Source organism: Streptopelia decaocto (genome assembly GCF_964273445.1).
Source record: "Streptopelia decaocto genome assembly, chromosome: 6".
Classification (NCBI taxonomy): Eukaryota; Metazoa; Chordata; class Aves; order Columbiformes; family Columbidae; genus Streptopelia; species Streptopelia decaocto.
Genome location: NC_138660.1, coordinates 62206892 through 62220408, shown reverse-complemented (window position 1 = coordinate 62220408; position 13517 = coordinate 62206892). Strand labels below are relative to the sequence as shown.

The window sequence follows — 13517 nt, the reverse complement described above, 5'->3', positions numbered from 1 at the left end:
TGGAACGAAGTCCCGCATCTCCCGTGCTGGACATCACAGTTTGGACTGTAATTTCCCCTGATGTTGAATGCAATGACCGCATTTTGTTATTATTCCACCAACTTTCCCACTCCAACGCCTTTTTTGAACAGCGTGCTTGAGTTTATTCTTTCCTTATTCAGAGTGTACCATTCTCCTCTTATTGTATCTTGCAGACAAAATATATTAAGATTCGGTAGTTTTATTTCTGATAGTTTTTCCCATGTAACCTTTGCTCTATACATGTGTAACCCTTACTCTATATGTGTTACTCAAAGGTTCAGTTAAAACAAGATTTAAGCCTGCAATGTTACTGCTTTTTATACCATAAACAGGTATGGCTCTAAGGCAGAAAGTGGGACCAGCCGAACATCTTCAGGGCCAGCAAATAAGTGAGACAATTTCCCCTGGCAAATCCACCAGCCTTTTTTTTAAATGCGGGAAGATGAAAGCGCATTTCCGACCTTGCTTTGATGACACGAAATCGTCTCAATTTGATGCTGTGGGAGAAACGCTGCACGGGTGGGATCCTGACCTGGGGAAGGAAACCTACCTGCAACACCATCGTCTTTGCAACGAAACCGTGACATTCAAATCACTTCATGAAGCTGTGAATAGCAACCCAGCAAGACGAGCGCTGCCTCCTGCCCTAGTTCACCCTCCTCTTGTGATGATCCGCACTGAAGCAAACGTGGATCGAGACGGACCGCACGGGTGCTGGGCTGGTAACAAGTCCTTTTTTTCCTCTTCTTTCTAATAATTGGAATAAGCAGCACCACTGAGCTAAAAACAAAACTAAGCATTCTCCAGGTCTGCAATTATTCTCTCGACTTGTACTTGTCTACGACGTTTCTTTCGCTAATCACTACTGCACAAAACATGCCAGAATTGTTTGAAATCTGAGCCCGATCTCAGACACAGAAAAGACTAATAACGAATGTTGTTTACACACATTTAATTCAACACACCAGAAGCAATTTTTCTCTCTCTTTAGCATTTTGCTAATAAATACAAGTCAATACCACAAGATGGCACTTTCTTACTTGCGACACACACTATTATAAACACCCTCTTCCAATGTCCCCAGATGTTTACGACATGTAACTTTTCAGTGGTTCTGAAACATTTAAAAAAGCAAGACCTTCTACAAACTGCATTTGTGTTTGATGTATATTAAATGAGGTCAGGTAATTAAATTCAAAAAAAGAATTTATAAATATTTCAGATAAGAAAATTGAAATACAAAAGCAGAGTTTGTATTAATTAAACTGAATAACAATTCAAACTGGTCATAATGTATCTACATGGTTTAATTTAATTTAAAATACTTTTAAAACAATCAAATCCTCCAGCCATTCATCAAAACACCTATCTACTCAACTCTTTAAAAATATTCTCAGTTAAGAAACCACCTATGCTTTTTCAAAACAATCCTTCTGTCCTGTAGGTGGAAATGAAGGAAAATCATATTCCAGACTAGAAAACAGGATAAGAAGGAAGAAACTTTAAAAAACCTGGTAACTTCAGACACTTAACTCATTCTTCCTTGCATTTCTCAAAATACATGATCCAGTTTTAAAGTCTTTGAACGAAATGTAAACACTAGAAAACTCATTGCTGAAATATGTGAAGAATAAAGAACGCTGCACTAATATAGTGCATAATGATGCTGTGTCAAATTTGTCATTTACAATAAATGTCACATTTTCCTCGGGATTGTCATGCCTTTTTTTCCTCTCATTCCTTTTGACGTTTGAAGATTCTTTTGTTGTTTTTTTTAATTCCCATTGCTCAACAGGAAGAGATGAACCTCCTGGTCTCTTCAGGAAAATTTCATAAGATCCAAGTCTTTAATCCCTTTTTTTTTTGTTTAATAAAGAGGTGGCAAAATGTTAAGCTTGCAATACTTCTGCCTGGTATATAACACATCAGGAGATTCCTCAAAAAACTGAGAAGTCTGAGAGTTCCAAAAAATAAAGCAGTTAAGGCAGTCGATGTCTACATTTGGATTTCTTTTTTATGTTACATATCAATGTCTCCATCGTAGGCTAAGGTTAGAGGCTTCTGCTGTGGAGGAGTGCTTTGATGCTGCTTTGTTTTTTTGCTGCAAGAAAAAGAAAGATATTTCAGGGGACAGAATTATAAGCTGCAATAAGCTCAGAAACATCATCAAACAAACCCAACATCAACCAAAAAATCATTTTGCAACCAGGTGACACTGCGGTACGGCGACTGATTCCAAGAGAAACCAGCCGGACCTGCCTGAGCGCTATGGCGTGTGTGGTAGGGACACACAGCCTGCCGGAACAGGCGCCCAACTGTGCTCTTCATCTGCAGAGGAAATAAAGCATATTTGTCTGCCGTGTCTTCTCACAGCTGACAAAACAAGGAATTCCGCACAGAAAAACTGAAATATGAACTGTCTAGGAGTGGGATAGTCTCATTTTTTCTTTGGCACGGTATCGAAGCAACAATAATTGTTATTGAGAAATACACTTCCTCAGCAGCCTTTGAGTGATGGAGAACTACATGATGTTGTTTACAAAATCCTCCGTATGCTCCCCTGTGAAGCCACAGAGAAACGGTCGCTACATGGTGTGGAAAATAAGGAAGCTAAAGTCCTAAGCAGTATCCAAACGCTGTTATTTAAGCTTTTAATTGGGGGACTGAGAGAGAATAAAGTGACTTTGGATGAAAGAGGGCGAAGATGCTGCCAGGCCACAGCTGTGGCTGTCTGACCCAACAGGGCTCGGGCAGCTGCAGCGCCAGTGGTGGGAAGGCCAGGCCAGCTCTGTGGTCCCCAGGGACAGCCTGGGTGCTGCAGGACACACGGACACTGGTCACTGCTCCCTTTGGATCCTCCCAGACGCACCGATGGCAGCGCTTTTCCAGGTAATCAAACCAGAGAGCGCGACACGAGCTCTGTCACACCAGCTCTACCATCCCATCTGCTCCGGAGGAGAGCAGACATCTCCCCACCAGTGACACTGGTGTAGACTAGGGCTCTGGTACACCCAGCACCCTGTTTTTAACAGTAGTAACAGCAGCTTTAGACACAGGATGTGTTTTCACTCGATACATCAACTGCAAAAACCTATTTAGGGATTTCCTGAGCTGGAGCACATATCCAGAAAACCACAATTAACACCAAGAGACCCAATCTCCCATGAACTGTTACACCATCTCTGAATCCATTTATCTTCCTGGCATGCACAGTTCTCGCCAGTGGAAACCTCACAAGGTAATAATGCACTGTGTGAAAAATAAAACCTTTTGTTTATTTTAAGCGATCATTTCATCAGATGCCTCCTACCACTTATATTGTGGGAAATAAAAATTCCCTAGTGCCCTTTTCTACTCCATTCATGATTTCATAGATATCTATTTTATTCCCATGTGAAACACAATTTTCCAACTGAACGCCCCTATTCTATTTATTCCCTCCTTGAGCAGAAGCCAGTTCTTCGATCCAATCATCCTCCTTGCCTTTTTTCAGCTTGTTTTTTTTTTAAAGAATACAATAAAAAGCTCTTTCTAATCTCAGCAGTCTGAATAAATATAAGGGCCTATTGATAATAAAGAATAATTCTTTCCCTGCATGGCCACCACACTTTTTCATGATTACACCGGATAGCATTTACAATCTGGAGAGTTTTAAACTACTCTGAGGCTGTGGCCAAATGAAGGCACCTAAGTAAACCAAGCTCCATCCTTTCCTAAAGCCTTGAGGATTAAATCTCTGAAACACAGTGTTGTGATATATTTCGCATTGTTTAAATAAAAGCAAAGTAGCTTTTATTTAAGGACAAAGTACTTGCTATACTCACCACATCAGGTAGGATGTAAAAATCAGGCAAACTATGATGAGGAACCCGCCAGCTGATACTCCATATACCCACACCTTCAGTTTACCATCTGTTGGAAGACAAAGGAAAAATGGCAGAGTTAGAAAAGGAAAGAATAAAAATCTTTATTTTAAAATACACAAATAATTAAGAGATTAAGTAAGGAGAAAAAACACAAAATTATTAACAGTAGCATCATTGATGGGAAACAAAGCAAAGACTGGCTGGGAATAAAACTTATACCCCACATTTTTGATAGCAAAAGAAAAAAAAAGATTTCTGTAAAATCTATCACTTTAAAGACAAAATCTTAACTTTGGTAAGAGTGTAGATTTTCCTCAATGAAAACTGAAAATGAACTCTTTGCTTTGGTTTTGCAAAGCACCGCTGTTTCATAACCTCCCCCCGGCTCAGCTCCCACAGTTCATTACGGGCAGCTCAGGATTTTGGTGCAGCACAAGAAACAACAACCCGGGCTGAGGAAAGGGCCTGGGGAAAGGAGCAGGGGCAGGAGATAATTGCAGCACAGTTGCTCAGGAGCCCCCGTGCCTGCTCTGGCAAAGGCAGTTCAATGCAGAGCCAGCCAGAAAGGCACGTAACACCTGATGTGTTTAGCCCAGAGAAAAGAGCACTGAGGAGGGATGGGATTGTTCTCCGTAAATACTTGGGGTCAATTGAGGTAAACACCGGCGAGCAGGAGTGAACAAGCTACTCAGAGCTGAAAAATGCTTGAGCAACAAATGGGAATAAATTCGGCTTAGAATAAAACCAATAATGTGCTTTGTAACAGTAAGAGGGATAAAGTTGTGCAAGAGCTTTTGAGCTGTGCCCCGGGAGCAGGAGAGTTTAGGACACAGCAAAGCTGTAGACAGGGCTGTTTGGGTGGCAATGCCAGGGGCTCACCCTGTCACCCTCGCAGGAACCCCTCTGTGCACACGTGAGCTTGAGGGTGTCGAAACATTTCCATCTGACAGAAAGCGACAAAACATGGAATTTGGACGTCTTTAAGTTTTGCATTAAAAAGAATAATTTTAAAAATATCAATATTTCCGTTTCTTGCTCTGTTCTGGCTGTACAGCTTTCCTCGTGAGGAGCAGCAATAGTATATTTTCCATGTAGCAGTGGTCTGAGCTGATTCACATCACCAGAGCTGTTAATACCTGCTGGAGGCAGGCACACGAACCCACGCCGTGCCCACAGACACCGTTTGACAGAAGCCATTTCAAACTCAGTCATGCGAGTGGGGAGTTACTTCACGGGACAATCACTGAGCCTATTTTACATTTCATGTTTGAATGACGATTTTTTTCAAAGGGAGACATTTAATCAGATCCCATTCTTTCTATCTCTCATGTGAGAACAGCTCCGTTTGTCAGATTTGTGACTGTTTTGTTGTGTTTTTTACTAAAGTCTGGGTATGAAATTTGTTGCCCTCTCAACTGGAGATGGCTACGAAACATTGAGCAGTCCTGCAAAGGGACTGTCATAGCCACAAAAAGGCATCCCGCCTTGTCTGCTATGAAGGCAGCTAAGCTTTCCATCCCCAACATAAAGGCATTGGACCATGTCATCCTGCAATTTAAAGAACACTATTTAAATTGCCTCTCAACTTGAAAAAAAGTTTCTGTATGTGAACTCTGGCCTCCCAAAGTGTGGTAAAGAAAGGAGAAACACAGCCTGATTCAAAATCACTTCTGTTCACTCCTGCAGAGCATTTGAAAGAACAAAACCCATCAGCCTCATTAAACTGTAATAAAATTTGTGTTCTAAACTGTAACCGGGAAGGGAAACCACAAATTAACTGGAGAAAGGCACATATACTTTTACTGACATATGTAAGTCCTTAGACATACACAAATGTCAAGGACTGTGGTACTGAAGGGTGGTAAATGCCGTCCATACATGCAGCGTTCACCACAGACCTGCTATCAAGAGCGTAACTAGTAGGTAACTGCAGTTTTCTGGCTTAGCAAGCAGTAATTATTGCAAACCCCCAGACCAGTAAGCCTGGGGGAGCCAGTAAGGGGAGTAATTACATATTTTGTCAAGAAGTCAGACAAAGGGGAGTGATTTGAAGAGCACCAGCTCGAGCTGGGGCCTGAAGGGCACGTTCAGACTGAAGAGTTACCTGCAGGATGCCATGGGGTTGGTGACACACTTAGCACACACGGGAACACGTTTATTCCTTTCCCATATATTGTTTCCATAACATTCCTGCCCTAAAATTAAATAACGTTATGTTCTGTAAAAGCTCCTTAGTCCCTATTTCTGTCTCGGAGTCCCTGGGGGAGAACTGGCTCACAGATGCTGCGCTGAGGTCAAGCCCACCAGAAGCTTGCAGGGCTGCAGCCTCAAAAACTGATTTAAAAAGAGAGGATTGCAGCATCCACCTACACCTCTCTCCCTTTTTCTAACCCTGTAAAGGTGCCAGCTGAAGAGATGACACCTAAGTAAGACAGTCTGCAGAGGGCCATGAATGCTAACAAAAAGGCAATTAACCCCAAACCTGTGGCTCAAACTGCTGGTGAACTGCGTGGGCTTCTGGATGATGGGTTTGATCAAAAACCAGCCAAATTTCAAAGGCTTCAGGCCAAGCTCTATTAGCTTGGAGACTGTCAACGCAAAGGTTAACTACTGTATGCAAATCAAATATGGAAATGTAACATTCAAAGTGTGATCACATATATCAGACAGAATTATGGCTCCCTGAATCCCGTAACAGAACCTTTTGTTATATGTTTTCTAAAGTCTCGTGTTCATTACAAACTAATAGAAAACAAATGCAACGTTTAGGTAAGAGAAGAGGAGGAAGACTGCACCGCCATGATTTTAAAATATGGGGAGAACTACTGCATTTCAGTAACACTTGATGCGCCTGACACCTTTGCCTTCCATTTTAAAGTCCTATTTGCATTTCAGAAATTTATTTGGAATAAATTAATCTTGCAAAATAACAGTCAAAACAGTAATCAGCTACCACAGCTACAGCACCAGTCCTGTGGACCAGTCTGGACTCATCCACTATGCAGTTCCAACCAGGAAGCACTTATGGTGTGGAAGTCAAAGCTCCACTTGCGATGCTCTGCATGAGCACAGCAGCTCGCCTGCTTTTTGTGTTTTGGGTTTTTTTTTTTAAATGTCTTAACTTCAACAGTTTAAACTCTACACTTTCTACCCTGCTGGGTTTTTTTTTTTTCATATACTTTTGAAATCTGGCCAGAAACAACCAATGTTTTCTGTAATGAAATCTTAAGTACTTTCTGCTCCAAATCTTCTGAAGCGCTAGTGATCAATATCTTTCCCGGCCCAAATATATTACTTCTAGAAACATCATCAGATAATAATTCTGAGCATTGCCCCCCCCCAAATCACACATGAGTATACTTTTGCAAAATAATATTGCTTTGTTCCGCCTTTGCTATCTCTCAGCGTAAGAGCTTGTGATTAGTCTGCATAGGCACAATGGAATGAAAGATGGCACATGAGTTAGAAACTGGAAGGCTGCTCTGCAGCTCCCAGACACAATCTCTGATGTTATGATCTACAAAGCTTGTACCTTTCTTCTACAGAAATGTTGTAAAGACAATTTATTCCATTCATATTTAAGTTTTTCACCTGGATTAAAAGGTTGAATAGACCATCCTTTGAAAATGTCATGCATTTTTGAGTTGACAGGTTTATTTTTTCCAGCAATGGTCTTAACATCAGCTTTCTTATCTTCTAAACCTGGTACCTTCATGCAGTAATCCAGGAAACCATTTGATCTCATTATTTCTGTATATCCTCGCTCACAACCGCAGACTCCTCTCTAGGTGATAAAAGGGAATTCGGTATTAAATCAAACAGTATGCTCTCGCAGAACAGTGCAAAATGTAGGCAAACCATGAAAAAACTGCAAGGTATATCCTGCACATGTAAATTCACCACCAAACCAAACAAACTAGAGACTGGTGCCTGCAAACCCATTTCAGCTCAAAAAGCCAACATATATTTGGGGAATTGGTTGAAAAGAAGAGTCAGTAATGACAGAGAAGCCCAACATGGCAACATTTTCATCCTAACGGGCATCTGTGGCTTGATCCAAACTCCTCTTGTCAATAACAGTTTTCCCACTGACCCTGTAGGGCACTGGAAGAGAGGAACACAAAACAATCCTGCTTCAGACCCAAACCCTCCCCTCCTGTTTCCACTCCGGTATTGCACAGGGCTCTCTGAAATGAAGCTTTCTCTCTCACAACCAAACATCCACTGTCCTGGATCAGTTTAAGCAGTTTCTTCAGGTTTCTTAGAAGTCTGTGGTTTGCTAAACAGATACTTCATTTTCTGGATTTCTACTTTAAAACAGCTTTTTTAGATTGCTTTTCGTTGCTAATTATAATTACAATGCCTGTCTGAGGGTCTGATACCCTCAGTTACCATCCAAACAGGCAACTGATTTACAATCTCTGCGATAAGAATTTGACTTTTGACATTGATTTTGTTGTTACGACATCCCCCACTTGTTGACAGACGTGATCCTGAGCTTTTTTTGACAAAAGGTGAAGTCTTGAGAGTTTTCATAGCTAATAAATTCATGATTACCAATCATTTTTATGTTCCTGTAGGCTCTGAGCACTCTCACAACTGTCCCTTCATCCACACTCAGCTGCCCATGAGCTAATTTACAATGGTAATTCCTCAGCGGAAGCTGAGAGCTGTAGAGGCTATTTTCAAAATATAAGTATCTAAACCCCACCTGCTCCTGGCTGCTTTAAGCGTTCTGGGTTTCATACTCCATCACAGTACTGACATGGATAAGGCATTTTGGGAAGCTCTAGCTCTGGAGTTGGGTACTGCAGGAAGGGTCATTTGTAACCTCTGGGCTCATGTCTGCTCAGAGGCAAAGAAGTGGCAGTGGCTCCAGGATTCAGCACGTGTTGCAGATGCTCAACATGTCAGCAAAACAGCTCAGTTCCAGGTTTTGCTTCAGAAGGCAGTATGGGGATGGTGGGATCATGTGCTACAGCTTCCCCATGCTCACAGGGGCTTCCTGTGCCCATGGAGGAGAAGACATACTCTTCTATCTCCGCTTTTACGGAAGTTTTCAACAGTCCATTTTCTAAGGACAGTACAATAGCACTCAATGAAAAGTAACCCAAGAGGTTCCAAAACCCCTCCACAGAACAAACCCAAACCTGTAACACCACGTAAACACTCCGCCACTCGTTCGTGCAGGTTTATGGTTTCCTTTCAGAGCGAAATTCCCACAACGTCCTCAAGGTGGTACCATGGACACACTAAACTATTTTCTGGGTCCTGGAATTCGTTTAAGGCACGGAAGCTAATCAAACAGATTTTGCAGTGTTAATCTCTCAACCATATTCCGCAGCGACCAGCTACCTGTGTGCAGTAGGAGAACGGTTTGCTGCACGGCGGGCTGCAGTGCCGAACTTGTGTGGGTTTCGTCCGAAGAGCACACCCTCCTGTAAGAGAAAATACTTGGTGCCTTCAAGGGCATGTTTAAAAACATTTTTAACTTGCATTGCCATAGTGTAAGAAACGCTTGCTTGCTTATTTTATATAGTTAAATACTAGTCTATTGAGCACATTAGCATAATATCTGTAGGCATTGCATTAATTAATTTAACTTAACAAGGCAGGGAATTATTATGATAGGCATCTTGTTAATGGAGAACAGAAATATACAGATTTAAGCAATTTGCCACAGGCCACATAGAAAGTTGGGGACAGAATTGGGAATTAGATGCAGATCTTCTGTGTCCTCATTAATGTCTTATCTACATAAGACATAATCCACATAACGCCTTTGCCCATTCTCACTTGGGGAAGTCTGTGCTTCTATAGGAATAAAAACATGTTAACGAGTTCTTAACTACTCAGTAACCTTTGCACATACAACTTTTGTTATTATCTTATCTAGTCATTATAAATAGAACTAGATAAGGACATCTGCATTTTCATTTCTACACTCTCCTCATTCGCCCTGTGCCTATTGAGAGAGATCCTATGAATGTGTAAGCCCTACTGCCTTTGCTTCAAAGTGCTGACCATGAATTTCCCTTTTCATCCTGTGCAGGCAGAATTTGTAGGTCACGGCGGCAGCAGGAACCTCACAGTTGGAGCGATTTGAGATTCCTGTGTGTTGAACAGAAGAAAAGGTACAGAAGCTGGGCTCTCTACCATGTGTGTGATGTTCTCTTCTGTTCTCCACGGTCACAGGAAGGTTGCACTAACAGCTGTGCAAGCCAGCCCAGGAGGCCTTTTTAGTGCATGTACACTCACTTCTTCCCATGACCAACCCAGCAGTAGGGGTAACTCGCCCCAATAGTCTCACGTAATACATGTGTGATGCTGACCTGACAGCAAGGCTGGGGAGCTCCCATCTGTATTTCCTACACACAAATCTGAACTGAAATCCTGGAGGACCTAGGAAGGATTTCCACCTTCCCTCTGAGCAACTGATGCAGAAGAAGAAAAACCCAGATGAGACTTTTCATTCATAATCATGCATGGCAATTTGTGGACATACCTGTGACATTTATTCCATCCGAGCGCTGACACCACACGGTGCGTATGTTGTCTCGCCAAAGGCTTGTTTTCCACAGGTAGTCATAACACTTCCCTCCTGCAATATCAATACTCATCAGTGTTCACCTTGCAACAAAACCAGAATAAACTCTTGAATGGGAGGAAGCAGCGCTCTGGCCACACTACCTGAGCAAGGCCGTGTTTGCATCGCTTGTCCGGAGCAGCTCTCCTGGTTCTCGGGAGACTGAACGATAAAGGCCCTGGATCGGGACTGACGCCCCGTTGTCTCGAAGCTCCTGCCGTTGATGCAGGTGAGCTCGCAGGAGCTCCACTCTGACCACTCTGTCAGGTGGCAGTCACCTGCACGTTGAAAGAACAAATCACAGCTTTTTGAAAGGAATCAGCCCTAAAGGATAAGGACAATCTAAGCATACAGCAGCTTTAATAGTGCAATATCCTCAGTTTACCACCCAGTGGTATGTAACATTCAGACTTTCTGCTTCATGGGGAATCTTGTTTTCTCAAAAAGCAGACAAAGTCTTTTTCAGGTGATCTACAAACAGCAGACTGAGCTTTTTCCTGATCTGCTGAAGTACAAATTCTTACTACAACGGCTGACAGGGCTCAGAGCTACAGATGCATCTCCATCCCAGACACCTATCACAAGCAGAAACGCACCGTGACTTTCCAAAGACATTACCTGGGCAAGGCACAGAGCACGGTAAGTGCAGCACACTCTCTTTCAATGGCAGCTCACCACATAACGCATTTTCTACTGGTTTGGATGTAGCAGAAACAGATGCATCATGTACTACACACGTGAGGTTGCGGACTTGCAATCCTTCTCCACACTGTCCACCCTACAAAATGATAGAAAGGAAGAGAGACACACATTGCTGATGTTAGCAGATGACAGAACACAGTCCATTCCACCTAAAAAGACTTGAAAGATATAAATTCATTCTTTGGACTGCAATACTATCCACAGTTATGGGAACACAGGAGATCTTCTATGTAAACATCTCTACACAAACTCACAGGCAGGGGCAGAGCCACACAGAAAAGCGTATTGTTACCAAATTTGTACAAGAGTTGGGTACCATTTGGGCGAGTCCTTCATGCCTTTTACTAGAGCCAGTGAATTTACTGATTCCTCATTAGTGCCCAGTTACATGAATACAGAAATGTTTGGTTTTTCTAAAGAAGCCAAGGGCAGAGCCTGCCCCTAAGGAACAGACACTTCCACTCATGTCCTTTGAGGACACAGCCCAACAGGACCACTTCCATGGGTTAAACCCTGCAACAGCAAAAATCCTCCAGCACACTCATTTGGGCTGCAATGGTTATTGTGCACAAGGGTGTCTGTGCAGTTTGTTAAAAGGAACTATTGGTTCTGCAGTGGACAGAGGTCACCAACTTGTGTCACATACTCTACCGAAACGTCATCCCAAGTCAGGCACAGCCTGTTGGTGCTGAATCCCATGTGAATAAACAACAAGAGGCATCACCTGAGCCACCCCATGCTTGTCAGCCCAGTTCTGAAACAGCCATACACCAAACTACTTGCTGAAGAAGACTTCCTTTACCGAAAAATCAATATTGTTTGGCTAAAGCAACAATCGAGGGCTCAGAATGCTCTAAGAGTTGAAAGGCTATTGAGGCTATTGCTTCTTGGAGGCTGGAATTGTTTCATTCTCATCTGCAAAACAGAGCTGCAATGATGTCTGAAACCTGAAACCTGCGTGATGCTTTATGAACGTGCGCTCGAAGCCTGGTGGAAATGGCACTTTACAAAATTCAGGAAATAAAACTCAAGAAGAAGGCTGAAACATTGCTTTCATATAACCAAGGGAAGTGCCCCTTTGGATCACTTGGCAGTGGATTCTCTTAAAATAATGGACTTCATCCGCAGAACAGAACAGCCCCTACCGGGTGCATCCATTCCGCGGTGTGTTTGCTGCAGGAACGGCTCCTGCACACACCCGGGAGCTTTTTCATTCCCTCCATCCCTTCTGTTGCAGATGCACAATGAAATGGAATTAAAAGTATAACTAGCTGGATTTAGACCAGTTGCTAATCGAAAGTGTCTGAGAGAAGTATTAGTGCAGATTTAATATATGCAGCCAGATTTCAAATTTTTAACAGGGTGTTTCGCTTTAGCCAGTATGTAACTTACTGTTCTAAATTACTGCTTCACCGCTGAAACCTCTATTGTGGTGTGAGATTAATGGTGTGTGAATAACTCATGTGGCTGTCAACTGGGTTAGAGCTCTTAGAGATGGCTGGTGGAAACAGAAGACGATGTGGAGAAAATTCTCGGGGGAAATGGGCACTAATCAAACTGCGGTGTATTTCCAGCTCAAAGCGGCTCAAGGAACCACTAAAGAATACTGAAAAGACAAAAAGAAGTTTTTAAAAAGATACTTATTCTTGCATAAATGTTAGTATTTATATGCATATCACTAGAGAAATATTTATATGAATACAGAGATATAAATCACAGGTGAAAACATTTTTTGGTACAGCAGTCGCCACTATAGAAGTCCACACACTTCAAAGCAATTTCTTAATTCTTCTGTCATGTAATATTGGAAATACATTCATATTTTCCAATGTTTAGAATAAAAAATAAACAGGAACTGTGGACTTTCAAACAATTCCAAAGATAAAGGTTCACTTTTTAACAGTGCCTTCCCTTCGCATGTTTTCTTTCAAGACCAGCAGTGTATTTTTACAACCAATTGAACACATTTCATACATAAAATGTCATCCTGTCATTTACGGAGTGCAATAGTTTTTGGTATATTTGGCAAGGTCATAAGCAATGCAGGAGCACCGCATTAACTTCCTTATCATCTTAAAAATTATTCATGTCCCCAAAATTATACATTTGAAGATGTAATTAATAGGTGCGGAATCAGTGGAAGTTCGCTGCAGGAATGGCACACTGCGGATGCAGGGAATAGCTGCTAATCAGAGGAGAACTGCCAAGGAGATGATCACATATTCAAAGCTCAGGGGATCAAATCTGTATTGTAAATGCTCTTCCCTGGAAGACGTGATCATCTGAGGTTTGCCCAGAACCAGGATTTGCCTCTCGAGTCATGAGCTCCCGGCAGAAATCAT

The 13517-nt window shown here is 42.2% G+C and overlaps 1 protein-coding gene across 1 annotated transcript in view; it reads right to left on the bottom strand.

The window, feature by feature from the left end:
• Positions 1 to 1734: 1734 nt before the first annotated feature.
• The window catches only part of THSD7B (thrombospondin type 1 domain containing 7B), a gene marked incomplete at its 5' end in the record, with an annotated part of 264182 nt that continues 252399 nt past the window's right edge, over positions 1735 to 13517 (bottom strand). Inside the window, 8 exons of the mRNA XM_082055441.1 lie at positions 1735 to 2122; positions 3846 to 3933; positions 7479 to 7671; positions 9243 to 9344; positions 9889 to 9998; positions 10393 to 10488; positions 10578 to 10751; positions 11092 to 11251. Coding sequence (XP_081911567.1) covers positions 2041 to 2122; positions 3846 to 3933; positions 7479 to 7671; positions 9243 to 9344; positions 9889 to 9998; positions 10393 to 10488; positions 10578 to 10751; positions 11092 to 11251 — 1005 coding nt within the window. The 3' untranslated portion in view covers positions 1735 to 2040. The remainder of the gene's footprint in view (positions 2123 to 3845; positions 3934 to 7478; positions 7672 to 9242; positions 9345 to 9888; positions 9999 to 10392; positions 10489 to 10577; positions 10752 to 11091; positions 11252 to 13517) is intronic.